The sequence below is a fragment of the Phocoena phocoena genome, chromosome 1 (genome assembly GCF_963924675.1).
Source record: "Phocoena phocoena chromosome 1, mPhoPho1.1, whole genome shotgun sequence".
In the NCBI taxonomy this organism is placed as follows: Eukaryota; Metazoa; Chordata; class Mammalia; order Artiodactyla; family Phocoenidae; genus Phocoena; species Phocoena phocoena.
In genome coordinates, this window is record NC_089219.1 from 46,133,156 (window position 1) to 46,158,862 (window position 25,707).

The window sequence follows — 25,707 nt, forward strand, 5'->3', positions numbered from 1 at the left end:
TTGAATTCAGTTCGGGGTCTATAACCTTGATTTTGTTTTGTCTATGCAGAGGCAAACATTATATATACATACGTAACCATTTTATGGAAATGAGATCATAACCTACTTTTTAAAAGGGATTGGTTTCGGACATCTTTCCATATCAATATATAAACATCTATGTCATTGTTTTTCACAGCTGCAAAATATTCCACTGTGTGAATAGTCTAAAATTGGTCCCTCCATATTGATGGAGATTTGGGCTGCTGACCCAATAGAACTCAGTGAGAGCGAATGAAAGTATGACACCGTGGCAGATCAAAGTGACAGTTTTATTCCAGAAGACAGTAATGCTGGAAGGAGAGAGCTAAGTGAATCGACCTGTGGCCGTGGGAGCTCCCATGGGACCAGATGAGAATGTCCCACCCTGCCACACGATGTCTGGGCTTTTATATCCTAGAGACTCCTTAGTGAGTCAGGGGCTGTTTTAAGAACCAAATGCAACCATCAAACAGCAGAAGTTCTTATTAATGAATATGCTCCCGTCCTTGACCCCTCATCCAACCCGAGCCATGGCCCACTCAAGTCTTGGCCTTTGATGGTGGGTGAACATACTGGGGGCCTTGCTGGTTTATGTTAGGGCCTCCGTACACTTCAATTGCTCTCACTTTTTCACAGTAACAACTGTTGTACCAATAGTACCTCTTCGTTCACTTGTCTATTTTCTCGGGATGACTTCCTAGAAATAACTTTGCTAGGTCCAAATGCATGCATGTTTTGACATTTCGGTATCCGCTAGAGTTATTAAAGGAGCAAAACGGAGAGCCCGAAATAGCTGCCGAGTCATAAGGGAATTTAGTTGCTGCTCAGGTGTCATTTCTAACCATTGCAGAAGAGGTGGGTTATTGAATAAATGGTATTGGAGCAATGGGCTAGCCACCTGCCACAAAATAACCTCACTCATTATGCAAAAATAAATTCCAGCTGAAGCCAAGATTTCAATGTTTTCAAAAAGGAGAACTTTTATATGATCTTGATAAGGGGGAGGCCTTTCTAAGCACAGCACAAAAGTTAGAAATCATTCAGTAGAAGACTGATAAATTTGACTCCAGAGAAAATAAAATTTCCTATGGAGTAAAATGCCATAAAGTCAAATGTCAATCAACAAATGTGGGTGGAAGGGGTGTGGGTCACCTCTGGGCGGAAGCTGTATGTGATTCACCACTTCCGCTTCCCTCCTGCTTTGGTGGATTCAGCAAAGTTCTAGATGAAGGTGGCTTCTTCAGTCTGAAGCAGGGATCGAGAGCAAAGCCTGCGGTGGACATGCAGTGTGAGACAGAAACAAGCCTTTGTCATTTGAAGCACTGAGATTTGGGGGTTGTGCGTAACTGAAGCAGAACCTAGCCTATGCTGATGGATTCCCCAAGCGATGCTGGTGGGACTATATCAGCATCAAACATTCACGTGCCTTTTACGTAGAAATTCCATTTCTGGAAATTTATGAAACAGAGAGGCTCACGCATGTGCAAAGAGGCATGGATGAGGCGAGGCACTGCTGCTTTGTTTGTAACAGCAAAAGGCAGAAAACAATCGGCACACCCGTCAGTCAGAGACTGGAACATACATGGAATGGAATCGTCTGCCAGCAGAGAAATGACCAAGCAGGTGTAGATGCACCGACATAGTCGTAACCCGCAGATTAGGGCTGGAGTAAGACGATAGAGACCCCAGGATCTAAAAAGACTAAGAGGCCCCTCTCCACCTTGCCCATGTAAACAAAAAGTTAAAAATGAGTCATAAATATTAAAATGTTTAAAAGTATTTTTATAAAAACATATCTGAAAAGTTACACAATAAATGGGTATACTAACTAGTTCCCAAGGGCTACTGTAACAAATTACAAGGAAAAACCTTTGGTGTTTTGAAACAACAGAAATGTATTCTCTCACAGTCCTGGAGGCCAGAAATCTGAAACCAAGACCATGCTGCTCCCTCTGCAGCCTCTCGAGAAGAATCCCTTCCTGCCCCTCGCAGCTTCTGGTGGGTCCTGGCTTTCCTTGGTTCATGCATCATTCCCATCTGTACCTACATCTTCACATGGTCCTCTTCCCTGTGTCCCTCTGTGTCTTAAATCTCCCTCCCTTTTCTCTTCTAACACCAGTCACTGGATTTAGGGCCCATCCTAAACCCAGGTGATCTCATCAGGAGATCCTTAGCTTAATCCCATCTGCAGAGACCTTCTTTCCAAATAAGGTCACAGTCACAAGTACCAGGGGTTAGGAGTGGACAGATCTTTTGCGGGGGGGGGGGGGGAACACTGTTCCACCCACTACAATGGGTAACAGGGGTTGCCCCTGGGAAGGTGGAGGGGGACAGTTAGGAATGGGAGGGAGATAAACTTTTCACTGTATATACTTTTGAACCACTCATATTAAAAAAACCCATTTTCCTGTAAAAGTCTTTTTAAACGAACATACACACAAAAAGGATGGGTCCCTCCCAAAAAAGAGTGTGCCCGTTCGAAGTGTTGACACCGCTAAATCGGCCTAATGTACACTCAGGGCAATAGTGGCTGCAGACTCCAAGTTTTCTGAGGTTGGAGAAGTACAGGGCGTAAACAGCGGGTTCTGTCTACCGTTCAGACTGTGAGTGGGAGTCAAGGGGAGAGGGCCATTTTGAGGGAAGGGGTTTGGGGGGTGGAGAAGCCTTGAGAAATCTGATGTGGTGAAGAGGAAGAATAACAGGAGATGAGGGATTTGGCGGTAAGAGGGGGAGACGAGATGGTGGACGCAGGAGATCCCTGAGGAAGCCTGACTGGGGCAGGGGAGGGTCCTCTGTGGACAGGAAGATGGTCCCTTCTGCCCTAAAAGAGAAAGGAAGGAAGGAGAAGGGAAGGGTGGGTGTTGGCCCAGGAAGAACTCGGAGGGAAAGACCTGGAAGAGGCTCTGTCTTACCCTGACCCCTGCATCTTTGCATCTCTGGTGGTGGTGGTGATGGTGGGTAGGCTGGTTGTCAGCTGGTCAGAGCAAGGGGGTGGTGCATCGGAGAAGAGGGAGGAGCTGACACCGCTGCTTTGGGCAACTCTTGGGGGGGGGGGGGTAATTAACAAGGAACAAAAGCCCTGCCAAGTGGCAGGAAGCCAGGAAGCCAGGGCGGGGCTGCCGCCTCAAAGAGTGCAGTGGAGGATGCAGGATGAGAAGGGACTGCCCTCAGGGTCCATCTGTTGCAAAGTCCAAGGTGCCTGCGGGGCCTCCTTGGTCCCCCACCTCCATCCAAACACACCCACTGTACACTCGACGGTGCCCCCACCCCCCTTCCTCAGCCTGTTGACATCGTGTCCCTCTGGGCACGTGCTTGATCATCTGCTGATAGGGGAGACCCCAGGGTCCCCAAGGGGAGCATCAGGGAAACCTTGCTCCCACTTCCCCAAAGAGGAGGCCTTTGATGAGGAAGCCGCCAAAAGCAGGTTTCAAATACAATTCTCTTTACAGGCGACAGGAAAGGGAGCATCCGCTGCCTGCTGAGAGCCTCGAGCTACCTCTCTCAGCAAAAAATTAATGAGCTCCTACTCCGTGCCAGGGATGGTGGGATATTCCAGGGGAGAACAAAGTGGAGGAGACCCTGACCTTGCGGAGGTTGCTGTCAGCCCACTGGCTGCACAGTCTTTGTTCAATTGGCCCTGGCCTCCGGTGTGAGGTGTCTGCAAACAAGGTGGAAAGGGCATTGACTTTGGAGTCCAGTGACCCAGGCTCAGAGCAAGTCATTTTCACTAGAACCCGCTAATCATCTGCGAAGTGGGAGCAGGAAGCCTCCAGTTTCTACACTGTGTGGCCCTTCTGGGAGGATGCCTGGCTTTGTGTGACACATCAACCCCGAGGCCTGGGGCTGCTGGCCTCCACATCCTCCTGCAGGCAACAGCTGCTCACCAGACCCTCATCCAGTCATGTTCTTGGCCATGGTGTGTAAATAGAATCTGCAAACCGAATCGTTTGGAACACTGAGCTTGTGCTACAGTGGAATTCTTTTTTTTTTTTTCTAGATTTTTTTTTTTTTGATGTGGACCATTTTTAAAGTCTTTATTGAATTTGTTACAATATTGCTTCTGTTTTATGTTTTGGTTTTTTGGCCGCAGGGCATGTGGGATCTTAGCTCCCCGAACAGGGATCGAACCCACACCCCCTGCACTGGAAGGCGAAGTCTTAACCACTGGGCCGCCAGGGAGGTCCTACAATGGAATTCTTGAATGTACACGTATGATATCTCTGCAGATTAAAACCAGAAATATTTGTAGAATAAATCCCTTGAAATGTTTGATTAGTGTTGGCTGGAAGTCAAAAGCAACAGGACTTCAAGGAGTGGCTAGTTGGTGAGGTTGGGTGTGCCGGGTGCATACGGGGCAGAGGCCCGAGAGGGGTCGGGGCTGAGTTTAGAAGGATGGCACGCTCAGACCTGCGGAAAGACTTGGGGGCTGGGGGCAGCGAGGTGTCCGCTGTCACTGGCGGCGGCGGCGAGGCGAAGGACCCGATGGAGTGGTCCAGACACCTCACACCATCGTTCGGGGGTGGGTAGGCGAGGGGGCTGGCTGGCCAGTGCCAAGGCAGAGCCCAGAAACGCTTGACGAGGTGGGCTCAGCCGAACTTGGTGCCTGGCACAGCTCGCAGGGCTCGGGGTGAGGGGCGGGGAGAAGGCGTCTCGGGAGCGCGGGAACAGCTTTCCAGCCCAATTAAGATTTGGGATTTTGTCCTCTCTCTGAGCGTAATCTGACGCCGTTTGGGGGTGGGGGTGGGGGTGGGGGTGGAGGTGGGGAGGGGGAGGGGGAGCGAGGCCGAAACCCGATCCTTCAGTCCGGGGGCTCCGTTAATATTTTTTTTTTTTTTTTTGCTCCGTTAATATTTAATCAGGTAGGATCATCCGATAGGGCTCAGGTGGCGTGATCTCCCGGACCCTGGGCGTCGCGCACCCACACCCCGGAAGGTTTCCGCCGCGGCGTCGAGGCGCGCGCGGCTGCAGGCGGGCTCAGGCTCAGCTCGGGTCCGAGCCAGGAGGGACGAGCCAGGCAGTGAGACGGCCCGAGGCCGGCAGGCGTCTCCTCGGCGCAGCCCCGAACCGGGAGGCCTGGAGCCCGGCCCAGCGCGCGTCCCCGCCGGGGCCCGAGTCCCGCGCTCGCATCGGGTTCCCCGCCGCGAGGCACAGGCGCTGCGGGCCTGGCCCGCGCGCCGCCCCCGGGTCTCCCCGCCCGACGCAAACCTCTCCTCTCCCCGCGATGGTTACGGGCAGCTCCCGGCGGCCGTGGTGGCCGCCGCTGCTGCTGCTCCTGCTGCTGCTCCTGGGACCCGCGGGCGCCCGCGCGCAGGAGGACGAAGACGGCGACTACGAGGAGCTGGTGCTCGCCTTCCGGTCGGAAGAGGACAGCTCGGCTGACACGGCCCAGAACGTGGCCATCGCCACCTTCCACCGCTGCGCAAAGGTGCGGACGCCGGGGTGGGAGGCGGGGGCGAATCCGCGCGGGGACCCGGGCGGTGGGCATATCCTCTCTGACCTCAGTGCCCCCCCACACCCCGGAAGGGAGGGGCTGGAGTGAAAGTCACTGGGGCGGGGGGGGGGGGGGGGGGGGCTTTGCTCACCCGAGGACGGGCTTGGCGCGGATCTTGGGCACTGCGGGCGCGGGGAGAGAACCGGCACGGCGGCTCTTTGGGGTGCACTCTGCGGGGGAAAGATGCACGGGGCTCGGAGACTGGTAGGCGCCAGGTAGGACGAGCAGAGCACCTCCAGGATCGCCTGCTCAGATCCTGGACGTGCCTCACCACTGAGGCTCGGGTGGGTCAAGGCGCTAATGCCCGAAACGTGCTTAGAACGGCCCCGGGCAGAGAGGAGATATTATTATACGTCCTGACGCGGATCGGGAAATCTGGGTAGTGCAGAGTGTGTGTGGGGAGTGGGGGGGGGGGGCTTGGGGGTCTTGGGACGAGACGGCGCTACTGTGACAGGGGTGGAGCGGGAGAGAAGGCGAATGAATGATAGCGGCGGGAGGCAATTTCTTCATGCCACAAAACTCACATTCTAGGATTGCATTTCCTTCAGCTGAAGAAAAGAACAAAACTGAAGGGGAGGGGACGGAGTTATTCTCCAGGCCTGTTGGGGTCCTTGGGCTCGTCTGGGAAGGGCTTGTTTGGTGCTCTCGGGAAAGAAGGAGCCTGGTAGCCGCAGCCCATTCAAACGCCGCCCAGAGTGGGTGGGGCGAGTTTCCTGAAGATCAAGGCCAGCGCCTGGCCGCTGGGCTATGGGAGCTCCTGCCCAGGGTTGGGACTGCTGGTTCCCTCCAATTATAACCTTCCCAGGGCTCAACTGAGGTCCTGCTACCGGGCTTGGAGTCAGCTCTGGGGTTGAATCCTGGCTCCATCACTCGCTAGCTGAGTGGTGCCTGGCAAGTCACTTAACCTCCGAGCCTCCATTTTCCTTATCTTTAAAAGGGAGGTGACAGTCCTTCCCGAGGGTTTGTTGTGAAGAGTCAGTGCTGGGCAGATGGAGGAATGAAGGGAAAGGGGCTCTGTTGCCCACATGAATGACCTCCCCACCATGTGAGCCAATGAAGAGAGCATTGTAGGAGGTAGCTATTTACCTTGCTGCAGTGCGACCTCCCAGTCATGCCCTTTTTGCTCCAAACTGCAGCTCCCGGGGCAGAGGGGAAGTTCTAGGCTAATGGACATCTGGCCTGCGCTTCTGCCCCAGCTCCTCTGCCTGAGTGTGCTGGGTGCAGAGGGGTGTCAGGCCCTCAGTGTTGCCTGTGTCCTGTGTTAGTGGCAGGAGGGGAGGGACCTCTCTTCTTCAGTCTGGCTCTCACAGAAGAGTGAAGTTTACTCAGCTCATAGCACCTTCTTCTTTGTTCCCTGAGCCTTTCACCGTCTAGAAGGATGTTGATGGGTTGTGACAAGGTTGAGAAAGCGCGTTTCAAGTCACTGCCCCCAAATAACTATTCTAGAAGTAGTAAATACCCCATCCTGAGAGGTGAGTAAGCAGAGGCCGGACAACCAATTAAAACAGGTGCTTGAGGGTACTTCTTCCCCAGCGGAAGTTTGGAGCAAGAACCTCCGGAAGTTCATTTATTCATTCCTTCAATGGATATTTTGTAGAGATTGAATTTGTAATGAAAATATTTTTGGCAGGCAGAGAAAGATTTTAGACCAATCCTTTTATTTTATTCATGAGAAACTGAGACCCAGAGAGAGGGGTTTCACCCCCCTGATGCATTAGAACTAGGCTTCTAGGGCAAGTCTCCTTCCAGTGCACAAAGTGTCCTCCCAATTCATTAGGTTTTCATTTCGCTGAGGGCATTTTAGATGGGCCTTTGGAGCATAAATAGGAGTTTAAATAAAAGTGGCAGGGGAATTTTATTCTAGGTGAAGGGGGTAGCATGAACAAAAGCTCAGACCTGGGAAAGCTAGAGGTGGAGAATAGGGAGCACATGTCCACAGTTCCTTATCTCCCTTCTGAAATGTAAAATGTTCTGAAACCCAAAAGGTTTCTTGTAATTTATTTTGTGGTAACCTGACCTGAACTGACATGAGGTTATTTATAAGTTATCCCACTGATGTAAATATTTATATTCCTATATTTTGCTGCATAGATTACAATATGCTGCTCCAGACGCCTCTGAGCACCCTGATTGCCTATTACTACCTTTCTAAAGTCCAAATAAGTTCTGAATCTTGAAACCCATTTGACCCTAAGACTTTGGATAAAGGGTTGTAGACTGTATTCTACTCTGGTGCACGTACAGAGATGTGGGAGATTAGGCTACGGAGGTAGGTTGCAGCGGGGACCAAGGGGCAGCATGGAGTTTGGACTTTGTCAGGCTATGGGGAGCCACTGAAGATTCTTGAGCACAGTTGTGTCTGTTTGAGAGCAGTGGGAGCAGATAAGAGCTAAGAGCAAACAGATCTGCTCCTGTAGACCATGGCCTTGAGTCTTTTACCCCATGTGAGAAGTGTCGCCTTTGCTCACTCTATCATCCCTTCTGTTTGCTAGATGCTTTACACAACTATGTCTCTTAGCTTTCCCAGCAGGCCTGTGTCATAGGTATTATGTTCCCCGCACCACAGAGGAGATATCTGAGGTTCAGAGCGGTTGAGTGACTTGCCCATGGCCACATAGCCAGTAAATATTGAGGTTGGGATTCAGGCCATGGTTTTGGACTGCTTCCGGAGGGGGTCAGGGAGGTACTAGAACCGGGAGGAATTGATTATTTCAAATTGAGACACGGGGAAGGGAGGTGTAATTAAGAAGGTCTTCGGGAGGAGGTGGCCTTCAGGCAGGACCTCCAAGGGTGGCCAGGCCTTGGTCGGCCCCACAGAGAGCTAGGTACAGGTGCAGACGAGAACCTGGTGTTGACTGTGGCCCATGGTTCCCGTTTTTGCCTGACTGTCAAGTATGAAAGTGTGGTATATGTTACGTTACTGCTAAGAGTTGGCTTCTATGTGGTTTGGGGGTCCTAATTTGGTGACCTCTCTTTATACTTCCTATACTCTATGGAGTTTCTTTTGCTGTAATTCTAACTTGTAAACAGAGGTGGATGAAGCACCCACAGCACCCTTCTTCTTTTTTTAATGTCATCATGTCACTCCTCCTCACTGGGGGCCAGGACGCCTGGAGGCTGCCAGGAACCTACATGGTGGTGCTGAAGGAAGAGACCCACCGCTCGCAGACAGAGCGCACCGCCCGCCGCCTGCAGGCCCAGGCCGCCCACCGCGGCTACCTCACCAAGATCCTGCACGTCTTCCACGACCTTGTCCCCGGCTTCCTGGTGAAGATGAGCAGTGACCTGCTGGAGCTGGTGAGCTCCGTCTCTGGGCGGGCCACTTCCCGAAAGGGCTGGGCTGCCTCATGCCTACAGAGCACTGTCCTGGGTGTGCCCATGGCTGACCATCGGGAGGCAGCAAGTGTTCACAGAGCGCTTACTGAGTACCAAGCACAGTGGCTCCTGGCCTTCGGTACAGGATGCCCTTCAAGCCTGGCCATACCTCAATGGTACTTCATCTTCATCTGAGAGATGAGGAGACCAAGGTTCAGAAGGGACCACACAGACAGCCAGAGGCAGAGCTGGGATCAGACCCAGTGGTCTGTCTTCCAGCTGTCTTTGTGTTGGTGAACTTGCTGCCTATGAGAACCCTACAGGAACAAGGCCCTATGACATTAGTGGGGCCAGGGTCATTTTATTAAAACATGACTCAAGGATCCAAAATTCCTTTGAAACTGATGCTATTCAGAAGGTTCCTCCTGTAGGACAGGGAGGCTGTTCCCCCTTCAGCCACATCTTTGGTGCAGGGGCAGAACAGACATGGGTAGTTGAGGACTTCTGGCCTCCCTTCTCCTCATCCTGGCCCTAGTGCTTTAAATGCATATCTTAAAAACCTTTCTTGGTGAGGTTCCCTGCGAAAGGGGGCTCCGCTTGAAGCGAGTTGATGGCTGTAAGATTTGTAGCTTTAATAAAAAGGCAGAAGAGAATTTGGCAAATGCACCTTTAAAAACAAAACAAAACGAAACAAAAAACAACCCTTTCCTTGTTTTAGCCTCTGCTCCCTTCCTCCCAACCCTCGCCCCCTCCCCTGTCCTCCTAACTTGATGAGAACACATGGTTCCCATTTTCATACTGATTCTCCGCATGGCTGGGGTGCTTCATAGCCTCCTGCAGACACTGAGACCCAGAACGGGACAGGGTCTTGCCCGAGGTCACACAACACATAACCGGCAGAACGAGAACCTAGGCCCAGGCCTCCTCACTCCACTGTACTACCACTGCGTGGTTTCATTCCTTTCAGCGTAGAGTGGCTGAACCACTACAGTGTGTTAAGTCCTGTGGGGACAATGACATGGATTAGACAGGGTCCAATCCCTTAGTCTAATAGCGGACACATCAAGTTAATGCCTTCAATCAGTCTGCTCATCACATATTTAATGAGCACCTACTATGTGCTACAGACATAAGGATGGACCACCAGCCCTTTCCCTTGAGCTCACAGTTCAGAAAAAGAGACTGAGAAGTGATGGCCAGTCAGTTAACTGGGGGATGATATGCCCAGCACAGTGCGGGGGAAGGAATCAGATGCCCACAGAGCCAGATGGCACGCATGAGCCCCGAAGGCCAGGCAGCTTCTCAGAGGGGAGACACTGCTGAGCTGCAGGCCACAGACATGTGCCCTCGCGAGCTGGGCTTTGGCATTGCACCAGCCTGGGTTCACGTACCCTTACTAGTTTGTCTAACCTTGGGCAATTTTCGTTACCCCCTGAGTCTCAGTCCCCAACCTGTAAGCTGTCATGAAAATAGGAACGGTTCTTTAAGGACTAAATGAGATCGTCAAGTATATAAGCAGATGCTAAGCACAGAAACTCACGGAGGTGTGGACAGGTTAAGGAAGCCCACAGGGACACTGAGGCACCCAGGGGTGAGTTTTCCTGACAAGTTGATGGGCGAGGAGAGGGAATAGTGCCTTCTCTGCCAGGTGGGAGCTGGAGCTGTGGAGCAGGGGCTGCCCCGGGGGAGCCGTGGTCACCAAAGGATGCAGCCACCGTGGGAAACTTGCACCAAAACAGAGGGAGTGAAGACACCCTCACATCCCCCAAAACTCCTTCTGGGCCTCCCTCTGGCTGATCCCAACCAGAAGTCACTGCAAGGAGGCCTGGGTGCTGCCATCTGCAGGGTCAGCCTCCCCACGCCTTGCACGGTGGAGAAGGGTGGGAACGGATCTGGGGGAAACAGAATGGCCAGTGAGGGCACCGTGATCTGGGCATGGAGTCCAGGTCCAGCCTTCCCCGGGGCCTGGGCACTGCCTGGCTCCCCAGATGGCATGTCAAATTCAGAATCCTTCCTAAAAGGCATCCTCTCTGCTGGCGGGTGCTGGGCTCCCCAACCTGAGCGAGGAAACCCCACACCAGGAGGGGACAGGTATGGGACTGTCGTGTGACCCGGGACAGGCTTGATCAGGTAGGTGAAGGGCTGTGGCTATGGCTGCTGTCAGCCAAATGGCTTTTGAAGCCGAGCCCCACCTCTCTGCCTTCTGCAGGCCCTGACGTTGCCCCACGTCCAGTACATCGAGGAGGACTCCTTCGTCTTTGCCCAGAGTATCCCGTGGAACTTAGAGCGGATTCTCCCTGCGCGGCGCCAGGCCGATGAACACCACGCTCCTAGTAAGGGCCCCAAGCTCCCTGCGCCTCTTCATCCCAGCGGAGGCCATGTGCCGCTCTCTCCTCCCTGTCTATGGTCCTCACCTCCCAGGAGCGTTAGAGCTCAGTACACTCTACTGACCCCTTTTCTGTCCCATTCCACCCAATCCAGCCCCCATGCCCTGCCTTCCTTCTGCCCCAGGTACGATGCAGAAGTCTGTTTCTTTAAATGAGCCCCTCTCCCACCTTCTAAAAGTTCACGTTTGCCTCTTCTTGCCATTTGGCCCATCAGGCTGCACTCAGGTGGGGAGAGGGTAAACCTGACCTTGACACCCCCTAAGGCCCACAGGTCTGGGTGATCTCAGTGCCTTGAGGACAGGATTGGACCCCATAACGGGACAGATAAGCCCTGTTTGCCATGCCCCCAGCTGGTCTCTGGTGTCCTGCCTTGCCCTGCACCTCCCTTCAGCATCGCTAGGCTTCCTGGGGTTCCCTGCGTGGGCTACTCTGTGTGTCCCCTCCAGGCCTCTCCCCCCACTCTTCCCTCTGCCTGGGGTGGCCTGGCCAGGAGGAGGAGAGGCCAAGGAAAGTGGCCTGGGTTTGGGCAGGGCCTTGTAGCCGGGTAGAGGTGCCATTTATTGAGCTGGGGAAGAAGGGAAGGACACCTGGTTTGGGGAGATCAGGGGTTTTGGCTGGCCCGTGTTCAGCCTGAGAAGCCTGCAGCATGAGGTCTGGAGATCAGCAGAAAGACGATGCAGGGATGCTCCAGGACCCAGCCAGACCTGGGGGCGCGTCCAGCCTCCGCCCTTTACTGGCTCACGTGGGGTCTCGGGAAGCCACTTCCCTCCCGGATCCTCCCCTTCCTCGGCTGTAAAATGGGCACGGTAACCCCATCCTGTCCTCACAGGGTGTTGTGCGGCTGTTGATGTGCAAATGCTTTGGGAACCGAAAGGCTAGGCGGGTTCTGAGTTGCTGTCATCTGACAGATGGTAGACCTGGGGCCTCCCAGGGCTCGCGGCCAGGATGGGAGATGAGTAGGAAGTGTGGAGCGTCAACCCCAGGGTTGACAGCGGCAGAGGTGCGGGGCCTGGTCAGGCAGGGTGTGCTGACCGGTCTGGGCAGCCTGTGGCCAGGGAGGGGGTGCCCTTTGCAGGAAGAGCCTGCCTCTCCCCACCCCAGGCTGCTCCTCTCTAGGCAGAGACCCTAGAGACCCCACCTTCCACATCTGCGGCTCAGGGACCTCCCGGAGCCGGCTAGTACGGGGAATGGGGAGGGGATGCTGTGCAGGGGGTTCCGGGGGACACCAAGCCAAGCAGGAGAGAGAGAAGGCCACAGCCCCTAAATTAGGTTCCTAGGGCTGCCCTAACAAAGTACCACAAACCCGGAGGCTTAAAACAATAGAAATGTACTCTCCAGTCGGAAGTAAAAGTGTCAGTGGGCCAAGCTCCTCCCAAAGGCTCTAGGGGAGCATCCTCCCTCGCCCCTTCCAGCTTCCGGTGCCTGCAGCGTTCCTCGGCTGTGGCTGCATCACTCCTGTCCATGCCTCCTTCATAGGATCTTCTCTGTGTATCTCTCCTCTTCTGTTTTTTTATGAGGACATATCAATGGATTTAAGGCCCATCGGGATAATCCAGGATGATTTCATTTGGAGGTCATTAACAATCACATCTGCAAAGACCCTTTTGCCAGATAAGGTCATGATCATAGGTCCTAGGGGTTAGAATGTGGACATAGACGTTTTTTGGGGTGACCGTTGGACCCACTGCCCTCCCCCAGGCCAGAAGCAGACGTGCAATCCTTTCCTTCCCCACTGGGATGCCCATGGATTGCCTTACCCTCCTCCTGCGCCCAGTGGCTGTGAGAGGTGGGGGGGGGTTGGAAGGCAGGAACGTGGAGTCCATCAGGAGTCACAGAAGGGCTTGGCTGGACGAGTCCCCCCGGGGGCTGTTGGGTCGGAGTGGGGCGGAGTGGGCACCATGCAGATGAGTGGAGAGTGGCGCACCCGGCCAGGAGCAGACCCTTCCTTCACAGAGAGGCCACCTGGCAAAGGGCTGACGAGCACAGGCTCTGGAGCCAACTGCCATGCGCAAAACCAGACTTTAGCATTTTCAAGCTGTGTGAGCTTGAATGAGCCTCAGGTTCCTCTGCAAAAACGGGAGGTGATGACAGTATGTGGGGGGCTGTTTTGGGGTTAATGCTCTTTATGCTGTAGCGAGCCTCCATCCCTGTCTGGTATAGAGCGAGAGTGCTGTCATTTCAGCCCTCCCCCTCCTCTCCTTCCATGCCACAGTGAGTTCTCGAGTAGCCACTCTGCTCCAGACACTGTGCTAGGTGCTGGGGACACAAAGACCAACAAGATGGACTTGGTCTCTGCCCGCACCCACCCCACCCCCCACTCCGCCCAGAGCTTCTAGTGCATGAGGGCTAATCCATTGCTTACTCAGATAGCTACATGACACCAGGTAGTCTGGATGGGGTAGGAGCTACGAAGGAGTCTGGACAGCTGTGAGTATGGAGTCAGGAAAGGCTTCCTGGAGGAGGTGACACTCAGCCAAGCCCTGCAGTGGGTAACATTAGCCCCACCAAGGGGAGCATGTCCAAGCAGAGAAACAAACAAGGACAGAGGCCCTGAGGCAGGAAGGGGTGTGGCCTGCGGGGAAGAGGCAAGAGGGTCAGGGTCAGGGGCCTCCTGGGCAGAGATGAGAAGGAGAACTTGGCTGCCTTCCGAGCTTCTCAGGCGTGGCAGGGGCTGTCCTGTGGGAGAGAGAAAGCTCCCTGCTCTGGAGGGATGCAGGCAGGACTGGGCGCCCACCTGCCAGAGGCCGCAGAGCTCCCTGCACTGATTCAGAGGCTGTAAGAGGCCACTCGCAGGTCCCTTTGCTCTTAGTGATAACTCCTCTTGAGGCCGCTTTTCCCCTCTGGAGAATCTGAACTGACCCAACTAGAAATGATGAAGTGTGTAGGTGGTAGGCTTTTGGTGAATTTCCAATACTGCTGTTTTCTCTGAGGCTGTAACTTGTGTCCGTTGGAACCAGCCACCGTTGAGCCATCCTGGCACCTGGTGGAGTGGAGAAAGCATGGGCTTGGAGCCAGGAGGCCCAGATCCACGCATCCTCCTTGAGCCTCGGTTTCCTCTCTGTGAAATGAGCTGACCTGCTCAGACGGCCATACAGGCCTGTTATTCTCCTTTTACTTGTCAAATCCTGTTCTGTCTTTAAGTTCTGTGGCCTCAGGTTTGGGGAGCTGTGAAAAATTTTAAGTAGGGGCTTGGCATAGTTTTTTCCATTGTATTTATTAGTTTCGAGTGTTCATGTTGTTATTTCATATTAATATTATGGAGCCAGACTACTTGGTTCTCTTGCTGGTTCCACCATCACCAGCTATGTGACCTTGGACAGTTACTTACCCTCTCTGTGCCTCACATTCCTTGTTTGTGATATAAAGATATAAAAGTATGTACCTGGAGAGGATTTTCTGAGTTGACGTATGTAAGGTGCTTAAAGCAGTGCCTGAGACATGGTAAACAATTTATATGTGTTAACTATTACGTTAACCTCATGGTTATTCTTTCCTTTCGAACAAACCTCACCTTGGAAAGCTGGAGGTGGCCTGGTGGAGGTATATCTCTTAGACACCAGTATCCAAAGTGGCCACCGGGAAATTGAGGGCAGGGTGGTAGTCACTGACTTCGAGAACGTGCCCGAAGAGGATGGGACACGCTTCCACAGACAGGTGAGCATGTCCCTCAGGCGGGGGGGCTGCCCCCGTCCCTCATCCCCGACCTGGAGTTGATGCCACCCCCGGAGTGCCACAGCTGCACCCCTGCTGGCCTCCGCAGCTGTCACTGCCCCTGCCCTGCCATCAGTTGTGGGTGGGGACGTCTGTCCGGTCACTCACTGATATTATTACAGGGTGGATGAGCGTTCTCACTCGGGTCTTGTATTGGTCGAGCAGGCGAACAAGTGTGACAGCCATGGCACCCACTTGGCAGGGGTGGTCAGTGGCCGGGATGCTGGCGTGGCCAAGGGCGCCAGCCTGCGCAGCCTGCGTGTGCTCAACTGCCAAGGGAAGGGCACGGTGAGCAGCACACTCACAGGTGAGTGATGGCTCCGGACGTGCTGGTCTCTGCATCCAGACCCGGCATGGGCCGGGGCTTCAGCCCAGAGAGAACTGACTCCTGACCGAGGAGACCAAGGCAGCCTCTGCCCCAGAGGCAGAGTCCCAGAGTGTCAGAGTGGGCAGGGCCCCCAGGGGGCATGAGTGCCGATGGAGAAACTGAGGCCCAGAGAGGGGCAGGGCTCAGCCCAGGCAGGTCCTGCAGCTTTGACCCCTAGTCAGTGGTCTTTCTACAGTTTCACGCTGCTCCCCTTTCCAGATCTTTTAAAATAGTTGCGTCTTTTGCCATGTTACTTTACATTTGGATGTGCCCTCGAGGTGATCTCAGCAAACTCTCCCCACCTTCTGCTGAACACCGGGGGACGCACTCCCCATGAATGATTGGAGCCCTGGTTGGGTAGACCTGGTAGAGGAACTGGCAGAAGACGTTTTCCAGACTCTTGCAGGTTTCTCCATCCAGTCACCTCTGGCAAGGTCCAGCTTAGAGCTAGGACCCTGGGAGGCCTGTGGGCAGAGAAGAGGGTGGGAATTCTCACTTACTGAGTCCCTCCTGTGGCCAGACCTTGAGCAAAGGACTTTGTACTCCATACCCTGAGGGTGGTATTGTGAGCCTGTTAAACAGTTGAGAAAATCAACCCAGAGAGGGAAAGTGACTTGCCCAGGGTCACACAGCCAGAGCCAGTGGCCTCGCTGGGGAAGGTGCTGGCTCTGAGTTTGACCTCCACTGCAAGCGCCCAGACCCCTGTGTCAGACGCTGGCCTCTGAGCTGGCAGAGGTAGCCATAGGCCTTTTTGAAGGGCTGGGAAGGGCTGGTGGTGCCTGCCTTGTGCTTGGTGAGTGAGCTCTGCCCTAATCCTTTGCAGTTTAGTGCACAGGTTTTTGTTTGTTTGTTTAATTAATTAATTTTTGGCTGCATTGTGTCTTCATCGCTGCGCGCGGCCTTTCTCTAGTTGCGGCGAGCGGGGACTACTCTTCGTAGCGGTGCGCGGGCTTCTCATTGTGGTGGCTTCTCTTGTTGCGGAGCATGGGCTCTAGGAGCGCGGGCTTCAGTAGTTGTGGTACTCTGGCTCAGTAGTTGTGGCTCGCAGGCTCAGTAGTTGTGGCTCGCAGGCTCTAGAGCACAGGCTCAGTAGGTGTGGCATGTGGGCTTAGTTACTCCGTGGCATGTGGGATCTTCCCGGACCAGGGCTTGAACCTGTGTTCCCTGCATTGGCAGGAGGATTCTTAACCACTGTGCCACCACGGAAGCCCTAGAGCACAAGTTTTGATGTTTGGTTTTAAAGGCAAGAATCAATAATCCCCTGCCCTATCAGGTGACCCTTCCTTCCTGTCCCACCCCTCTATCCACTGACCTCAGCGCAGCAGGCCAATTCCCAAAGGTCAGTGTGCAGAGGAGGGGAGGCCCGCTTGTGCCCTGAAAGGCCTTCCACAGGCCTGGCGCCCTGGGCTTGGAGGGTTTTCCGGGGAAGAAGAAGTCCCCGCTTTGGGAAAGGCCCCTAGCACATTACCTGGAGCAGAGCAGGGGCTCCATGAACAGTAGCTTTTACTTTTGTGGTCACCACCGGTCTCCTCTGCAGGCAGATTGTTGAGGTAAAGTGTGTCAAGTCCGAGCACAGAAACGTACATACAGTTAATGAATGGCAGCGGTAATCGTACTGATTTTTCCTCACCTCCACTCCTACTTCCGCTCTGCCCCTCCTGGTGTGAGGGGCAGCTGTCTTCTCCTAAGAGGAGCCTGGCTATGGGACCCCAACTCCCACCTCTGCTGCAGCCCTGCGGACCTCCCAGAGGTCCAGATCCAGAAGGTTCTGAGAGGTCAGCTGGCCACACCCCCATCTGACGGGGCAGGAGCCGGAGGCTGCGAGGAGGAGCTGTCAGCTCGGGGTCCCCTGGCATGTGAGGGCCAGAGCTGGTGTTAGAACCCAGGTCTCCACTGGGCCTGGGCTCCAGGCTGCACGCTCGGCTCTGGGGCGGGGGAGTGCAACCGGGGTCAAGGCATGACACCCCCCCCCGAGGGGGCAGGGTTATCAAGTCCCCCCCACCCCCACCCCTCTAGCTCCAGGGCGAGGAGCCTTTTGATCCTTGACACAGTCCGAGCAGCAGTGCACCCTTTCCCACATGGGAGGGCAGGGTCCCACAGCTGCGAGTGGGCAGTGTGGACTCACTGGAGTGTGTGTGTGTGTGTCTGTGTCGTGGGGGAGGATTACTGTACACCAGCCCTCAGAGGATGGCGACGAGGCTTGTGAAGGTCAGAGGCAGGGCAAAGGGGGCCCTTCCTGTTCCTCTGAGAATCTTACTTATCCTCTTGGTGCCTCAGTTTCCCGGAAAGGGAAAATAATGGTAAGGTTACTGGGAGGATTGTGTAAATTCCCATAGTCAGGCACTTAGAAGGAGCCTGGTGCGTATAAGTGTTTGGGAGTTGGCTGGTTTTATAAGTGCTGCTGTTGTTAACATGCTTCCCACGTGTATTAGTCAGGGCTGTCCAGAGACACAGAACCAACAGGATGTGTGTGTATATTTATCTCTATAAATGCATACGTATACACATATGGGCGACTTAGCTTAAGGAGCTGGCTCATGTATTGTGGGGCTGGGATCTGCAGAGCAGGCTGGCAGGAGTTGATGCCGCAGTCTTGAGTCTGAAGGCAGTGCGCACACAGGTTTCCTTCCTCCTTGGGGGACCTCCGTCTTTTCTCTCAAGGCCTTCAACTGATTGGACGAGGCCCACCCCCATTATGGAGGGTAATCTGCTTTACTCAAAGTACTGATGTAAACATTAATCACATCCACAAAGTACTTTCACAGCAACACTTAGACCTATGTCTGAGCAAACACCCGTAGCCTCGCCAAGTCGACGTGTAAAATTAACCCTCACTGGGGCCTCCGGGGCGGGGATGGGGAGGGGGAGCGTGCCTCCTCATGGGTGACCTTGGCTTTGTCCTCTCAGGCCTGGAGTTTATTCGGAAGAGCCAGCTGGCCCAGCCGGCGGGCCGGTTGGTAGTGCTGCTGCCCCTGGCGGGTGGGTACAGCCCGGCCCTCAACGCCGCCTGCCAGCACCTGGCTGGGACGGGGGCAGTGCTGGTGGCCGCTGCCGGCAACTTCAGGGATGACGCCTGTCTCTATTCCCCGGCCTCAGCTCCCGAGGTGGGTGCTCCCGAAGGGAGGGGAAGGTGGCAGGGGGGCCCCTGGGGGCTTCATGGGGGTTGCTCCTGAACTGGCCTGGCTTTGGAAGGACGTGTCAGAGACTGCCAGGGCCGACCTGGGCAGAGGAGGGGCTTGAACCTCCACCATCCCAGTCTATAAACAGCACCAGCCTCAACTCTCCCCCCCGCCAGTGCAGCTCCAACCCCACGCCCTGGCCCCTCTCCCTCCGAATGTCTCGTGACTCCCCCGGCCCCTTCTCCCCAATCCCATCACCTCCGTCCATCTGCTGTCCCCTGGATTGACACCATAGCTCCCTCCGCTTTCTCCCAGCCTCCCTCTCCCAGTCCACTCGGTAAGGGCCCCCCCGCCGCGGCAAGGCCCCCTGAGGCCCTGCATTGGTGTGTCCCAGGGGAGCTACATGAGCACAGAGATGACGCTTCTCAGCTTGAGAGGTTGACCCAGTGGGTCCAACGCCCGTCCATTCCTCTGACTAACATGCGAGGGCACCTAATGGCGGTGTGGGCACTGGGGGGACTAAGGGGAAGGAATCTCGTCGCATTTCAAAGATATCATAGTCTGGGGGGTGGGTGTTGGGGGGCACACGTCTGAGCCTGACAGTGACGGATACGTGTGAGCCTGACAGTGACGGATAACCTTCCCTGGCTGCCGAATTTAAAATCGCATAAAGCAGACAAAACCCAGCAGGTCTTTTCCACCTTGCCGGCTCTGCTTTCCTCCTTAGCACTTATAACCACCTAATGTGTTGCATTGTTTACTGTTTGTTTACTGTCTGGGTCCCTCCCTAGAATGGAAGCACCTCGGGGACTTCAGGAATGGTGCCTGGCATATGGTAGGGACAGAGGGCAGCGCCAGGGCCGGGTGGGGCAGAGAGTGCCAGAGCTCTGCCTGGAGAGTCAGATTTCCCTCAGGAGGGGATATTTGAATGGGCCAAACAGGTATACAGGAGTTGGCCAGCCCAGTTGGCAAGGTCTCAGTCTCCCTACATCCTCTCCTTGACTCCCCTCTCTGCCATCCACTCCCTCACCTCTCCAGGTCATTACTGTTGGGGCCACCAATGCCCAGGACCAGCCGGTGACCCTGGGGGTCCTGGGGACCAACTTTGGCCGCTGCGTGGACCTCTTTGCCCCAGGGGACGACATCATCGGTGCCTCCAGTGACTGCAGCACCTGCTTCACATCACAGAGTGGGACGTCACAGGCTGCCGCCCATGTGGCTGGTGAGTAGCTGCCCCACCGCCTCAGCCATCATGATTCTGACAGCCCCTTTGGCAGGCAGGGTCTGCACCAGGACCACGTGTGCCAGGCTCTGTGTTGGGTGTGGGGGAGTAAAGATGAGTCAGACTGATGGTGCCATCAAGGACGCTCAGTCTGATGGGGGAGGCAGGTGAACAAACGGAGCAGCCAGGGCTGTGTGGAAGGGAGGGGCGCCTGACCAGGCTAAAGGTCAGGGAAAACTTCCTGAAGGAGGGCCGTTTCATCTGGGGTTTGGTGGATGAATAAGAGTTTACCTGGCAAACAAAACAGCAGTTGCCAAGGCTCGGAGGTGCGAGAGCAGGATGTAAGTCTTACTCTGGCCATCTTTTAGCACGGGATTGCAGGTGGTTTAACTTCTAAAGAACAGCTTGGTGTGTCTGTGTGTGTGCGCACGCTCACGTGTGCACCAGGAGAGGAGTCCCAGGTCGGGAGGGAGGGCCAGGCCACCAGCATCTCTCACCGCCTGCCCCACGACCAGGCATTGTGGCCAGGATGCTGACCGCTGAGCCGGAGCTCACCCTGGCCGAGCTGAGGCAGCGGCTGATCCGCTTCTCTGCCAAAGACGTCATCAATGAGGCCTCGTTCCCCGAGGACCAGCGGGTGCTGACCCCCAACCTGGTGGCTACACTACCCCCCAGCACCTATGGAGCAGGTCAGCAGGATGGCAGGGTGGGCAGAATCCAGACTGGGGCTTGGGAGGTCTCAGGGCATCTGTGTGGCCTGGGCAACCCTGTCCCTCCCTCATCTGTGGAGGGAGGATTTGGCCACCGGCTCCTAGACACTGGGGGAGATTGAGTAGGACGGGCTCCGAAAGGGCTTTGCAAGGGCTTTCGTGACCTGTTTTAATGGGAAAATGGATCACATTCCTTAAGGCCCCTCTCCCCCACCAGGAGCCAAAGATCTGGAGCCCTCTGTGAGCAGAGCCCTGACAGAGGCTCCCTCCCCAGCCACCCCTCCTCACCCCAGGGCCTCGTTGCAGGTGGGCAGCTGTTCTGCAGGACCGTGTGGTCGGCGCACTCGGGGCCCACGCGGATGGCCACGGCCGAGGCCCGCTGTGCTGCCCCTGAGGAGCTGCTGGGCTGCTCTAGCTTCTCCAGGAGCGGGAAGCGGCGGGGCGAGCGCATTGAGGTGACCTGTACCCTCCCGTCGGAGCGTGAAGTGGGTTCTCCCTTCCAGGCCCAGATCTGCCTGAGCCCCATCCTCCTCTGAACTCCAGCGCCCGTCTGCAAGTTAAAGCTGAACAGGGCATATCTCAGTCACGCGGTTTGGGTGCTGCAGGAGGGAGGCACACGGAGGGTTCCCGGGAGACTCTGCAGGATGAGACTGGATGGATTCCCATGCCTGCCTCGTGGGAGGGGAGGGCCGAGTGTGTGCCAGGGATTCACTGCCTCGGGGGAGGGGAGGGCCAGACGTATACCAGGGATTCTCTGCCTCTGGACGCAGTGGTCTCCAGGGCCCTTTTCACTCAGATGTTCCACGGTTCTGGCAGTTGAGAAATCTCAAAGCAGCAGAAGAGGGGACTTGATGGGAAGGCTGCAGAGCCTGGCAGAGATGCCATCTGGCTGCAGTGTTTTTGTGGAAGGGCAATGCCTAGGCCGGGAGGACAAGGGGCAGGCAGGCATTTCTGTCTGGGAGCCGGTGTCTGGGAGTGTGCTTGACTGTGCACCCTCCTGCACGTGAGTGCACGTGGGAGAGGCTGAGAGTGGGTCAGGGCTGAGCAGGCCAGGTCCATGCTCTGGAGTCTTAGGTTTCCCTGTATCTGCAATTTTTTTTTTTTTTTTTTTTTTTTTTTGCGGTACGCGGGCCTCTCACCGCTGTGGCCTCTCCCATTGTGGAGCACAGGCTCCGGACGCGCAGGCTCAGCGGCCATGGCTCACGGGCCCAGCCGCTTCGCGGCATGTGGGATCCTCCCGGGCCGGGGCACGAACCCGTGTCCCCTGTTATCAGCAGGCGGACTCTCAACCACTGCGCCACCAGGGAAGCCCCCTGTGTCTGCATTTTGAAGTCACTCTCAGTATCCAGAAGAACTTTATAACACCCAGAACTGCCCATCTGTGGAACCGTCCGCCTTGGGTGGAAGCGAGCTCCTTGTCCTCAGGGGCCGGCTGGCCCCTCGCGAGGCCACCGGAGAGATTTCAAGGGGCTGGGACCAGCCGCCCGAGTCAGCTCCCCCCAGCCCCACCTCATCCTGTGTTTCGAAGCCTTTTCTAAAGCAGGTTCCTGTTTCTGTCTTTGGCTCTTAGGCCCGAGGGGGCAGGCGCGTCTGCCTGGCCCACAACGCATTTGGGGGTGAGGGTGTCTACGCCATTGCCAGGTGCTGCCTGCTGCCCCGGGCCAACTGCCGTGTCCACACGGCTCCGCCAGCTGGGGCCGGAGTGCAGACCCAGGCCCGCTGCCCCCAGCGGGGCCAAGTCCTCACAGGTAGGCAGCTGGGCCCACCCCGGGGTAAGGAGGCGTCTCTGGCTCCTGATGCACCTGCCCCCACTCGGCTGGCCCCACGTTGGAGCCCGACGGCCTGGTGTGAAGGCCAGTGCTACCCTTCCCATCCCTGTGATCCTGGGCAAGCACCTCATCTGTCTCCGTCTCAGCCTCCTCCTCCCTAAGAGGGGCGGCGGCACTTCCTGCTTCACTGGGTTGCTATGAAATGAGTAACACCTAGAGCACCAGGCCTGGGGCATCGTAGGCATTTCCCCACAGGCAGTGCATTGCATTAGGGGCAGTTTAGGGAGTGGATCCGAAAGTGGAGCTGACCTTGGTTTAACCCTGGCTCTGCCAGTCGTCCGCTGTGTGACCTATGCAAGTTACTTAACTTCTCTGTGCCTCAGCAGTAGAATGAGGATGATGGGTGCCAAGCATTTAGCTTGGTGCTAGGACCACGTAAGTGCTAGCTATCCTGGTTATCATCCATTGCTTTAGAATCCATCCTCTGATGTAGGTAACTGTGGATGGGCCACCTTGTGTCAAAAACATGCCCTGGGTAGGTAGCAGGAAGTCGCAGGTAGGGACCTTGTGGGGGATCCAGGGATGGTGCCCCTCAAATCGGGAGGGTACATGGGATGTCCTGGGGAGCGTTTGGGGAGAGGGCAGGTAGTGGGCCTGGAAGAACTGGCTCAGGAGTTGATTCTTCATCGAGTATGTACTGGGGAGCCCCTGAAGTTTGAGGAGGGTGACAAGGGCGAGTGACGAGTGAGGAGCTGGCTCTAGGAGGAGCAGCTGGTGATGGCTTTGCAGGGGAAAGATGAGCCCAGTCAGGTGGAGAGGCTGGGACAAGTCCAGCAGGCCACCGGCTATCTTATTGGGGTCCTGGCTTGGTGGGAAGTCCACCGTGTTCTGATGGCTCTCCCCTTTGGCAACGCCCAGCAGATGAACTCCAGGGCACGTGCCAGTTCGAAGACATCGGAGTCATAGAACCCACTACCTATGAAGCACGTCCAAAAGAGTCCCACTTTACAGCGAAGGGAACTGCACCCTGACATGCTGAGTGACTTCCCCAAGGCCGTGCAGCTAACACACGGGCATTCCAGTGACCATGACCCTAACAAGTGCAGAGCCCTTGCCCGGTGCCAGACGCTGTGCTGGGCTCCGTGTGCATGTCCTCACTTCACCCTTGCAGCCTCCCTTTTCCTTTTACAGAGGGAAACTGAGGCTTGCTATAGCCTAGGAATACTCTCTGAGGTCTTGTAGCCAGGGGGTGTGCTTGACTCCCAAGCTCTGGAGGGAGGCCCATGTCTCCCAGAGAGACATCAAGCTCACCCCTGAACTTCTGCCTGGGTGGCTGGGTTATGGGGAGGAATACCATTTCCTGGTCTAGCATCTCAGGCCTTGGAGCCCCCTCCCCATGTCGGGGTGGAGAGGAGATGATGTTTTCCCTGAGACACTGAGGCCCAGAGAGGTTGTATGGCTTTCCTAAGGTCACACAGCAGGCCAGCAGCAAGGTTGAGCTGAGAACCCAAGAGTCCTGTCGCTCAGGCTAGTAGTGCCTTTTTCCTACCGAGACTTGTTTCTGTGTTTCCCAGCTCCAGACTCAGACCCTAAAAAGATGGAGACTGAATGGGGTGGGGAGGAGAGACAGAGAGTCCCTTAGCATCCAGGTGTTTGAGCCGGCCCTCCTCTTCCCCAGGCTGCAGCTCCCACTGGGAGGTGGAGGACCTTGGCACCCCCAGTCGGCCTGTGCTGAGGCCACGGGGTCAGCCCGACCAGTGTGTCGGCCACAAGGAGGCCAGCATCCACGCTTCCTGCTGTCATGCGCCGGGTCTGGAGTGCAAAGTCAGGGAGCACGGGATCCTGGGCCCTGCAGAGAAGGTGAAGGGGCTCGGGGGGTCGGGACGGGAGCCAGATGCCACGTGGGGTGGCACGTGTCCATCCTGTGCAGCTTTTCTGGGTCAGTGTTTGTGTCACCACCATACCCTCACATATCTGGGGAGTAGCTTGTGGGGTGGGTGCTGTCAGCAGCTTTTGCAGCTGTGTGGACATCACGTGTGTGTGTGTGTGTGTGTGTGTCGCTGGGCCAGTTTTTGCTTTTGTCCAGCTTAGTGAGAGCTGCTGTTGGGGCATGCTTCCCTCGCCTCGGAAGAATATGTGTAAATATGGCATAAGAAAAGCAGTCCACACACATTCACTGATTAATCCACTTAACACATCTGCTGGGAGGATGACTCAGCCATGACCCGGAGGACGGGACACCTGAGCTGAGCGCTGCAGGTGGAGGAGAGGCTAGCGGGGCCAGCAAGGTGAGGAAGGGCTTGCAGAGAGGGGAGGCACGCTGGAAGACTGGGGCGTGAGAGGCCCTCAGAAGCTGCCAGTGCAGACCCGCAACCTCCCTATGGCTTCTCTCTAAGTCTCCTTTTAAAAGCCACAGGGAGCTTCTTAAAAGGAAGCCCTGGGGAGTCCACTCTCCTGCCTCAGAGAGGTTTTTAAGAGCAAGTCTGTAGTGATTGTGGTCTGGATGCTGCATTGCTCGAGGGCAAGGGCTGTCTTGGGTCCACTTGCTCAGCATGTATTGAGGCCTCTGGCATTCCAGGCACCATTCCAGGGGGTGGAGATACAAACCTGACAAGTTCTCCTGGGGCATCTTTTCTAGTGGGATGACAGTAAACGAATGAGTAGTATTACAGAGTACTTAGAAGAAGCTGAGGAGAAAAGTAAGGCAGGGAAGAGAATGGGGAGGGGAAGTTCAGGAGAGGCCTCACTAAGAAGGTGGGGGACAGGACAGGGAACAGTGTTCCAGGCAGAGGGAACAGCCGCGGCAAAGGAGCACCAGGAACAGCCAGAGGGCCGGTGAAGTGGGCACTGAGTGAGGGGGAGAACCAGAGACAGGATTCAGGTGGGGCCTGAGGGCCACAGTAGGGACTTTGGTTTTTGCTCCAGTGAGCTGGGAGCTACTCAGCGTTCTGAGCCTGGGGTGGGGGGAGGGGAACGGGTATCTGACCTGGGTGTGAGCAGGTTCGTTCTGGCCGCTGTGCCATGAAGACTGCAGGGAAGGGGGCAGAAGCAGGGAGGCCTGCTGTAGGCAGGTGGACAGCTACGGTGACTGTCCAGGCCCGGGGGGCGGGGGCTCGGCCAGGGCAGGAGCACGGAGGATGCTAGGGCCTGAAGGAGGAGCCCACAGACCTGAGGGACTGGACGTGGTGGGAGCAGCGGAGGGGGCAGTCCAGGCTTTGCTTTGCCGCTGGCCGGGACGGGGAGGGCTGTGGGAAGCATGGTGTCGGGGGAAGATGAGTCTGTGTTGGCACGGCACACACCAGCCTGTGCCCTCCTGGCCTGGCTCACAGTGTGCCGGGCCATACGTGCGCTTTCTTTCGTCCCCTGGCCCTGGCAGGTCACCGTGGCCTGCGAGGGAGGCTGGACGCTGACCAGCTGCGGGACCCTCCCCGGGGCCTGCCCCGCCCTGGGGGCCTACGCGGTGGACAACACGTGTGTGGTGAGGGGCTGGGACATCGGAGCAGGAGGCAGGACGGGCGAGGAGGCCACCGTAGCCATCGCCATCTGCTGCCGGAGCCGGCCCTCAGGGGAGCAGGCCTCCCAGGAGGCCCAGTGA

At 56.0% G+C, this 25,707-nt stretch overlaps 1 protein-coding gene across 6 annotated transcripts; it reads left to right on the top strand.

The window, feature by feature from the left end:
• The first annotated feature begins 5,242 nt into the window (after positions 1–5,242).
• Positions 5,243–25,707, top strand: PCSK9 (proprotein convertase subtilisin/kexin type 9). 6 transcript variants are annotated; one of them, XM_065875954.1, is made up of 12 exons: positions 5,243–5,446; positions 8,618–8,809; positions 11,037–11,160; positions 14,735–14,868; positions 15,088–15,232; positions 18,200–18,396; positions 19,450–19,633; positions 20,149–20,322; positions 20,650–20,798; positions 21,914–22,091; positions 23,791–23,972; positions 25,489–25,707. In XM_065875954.1, exons 1-12 carry the CDS (start codon positions 5,243–5,245, stop codon positions 25,705–25,707), a joined length of 2,082 nt encoding a protein of 693 aa, XP_065732026.1. The 6 variants fall into 6 exon arrangements, with proteins under 6 accessions (XP_065732026.1, XP_065732036.1, XP_065732045.1 ...); XM_065875964.1 differs by having other exon boundaries at positions 15,091–15,232; XM_065875973.1 differs by having other exon boundaries at positions 11,094–11,160; positions 15,091–15,232.

What these genes read in the sequence shown, in the direction of transcription:
- PCSK9 (XM_065875954.1), top strand. Translation starts at nt 5,243, where the DNA reads ATGGTTACGGGCAGCTCCCGGCGGCCGTGGTGGCCGCCGCTGCTGCTG. An exon ending in CCCCGGCCTCAGCTCCCGAG is followed by an intron (nt 18,397 to 19,449) that starts GTGGGTGCTCCC and finishes TCACCTCTCCAG; the next exon opens with GTCATTACTGTTGGGGCCAC. An exon ending in GGCGGGGCGAGCGCATTGAG is followed by an intron (nt 20,799 to 21,913) that starts GTGACCTGTACC and finishes TTTGGCTCTTAG; the next exon opens with GCCCGAGGGGGCAGGCGCGT.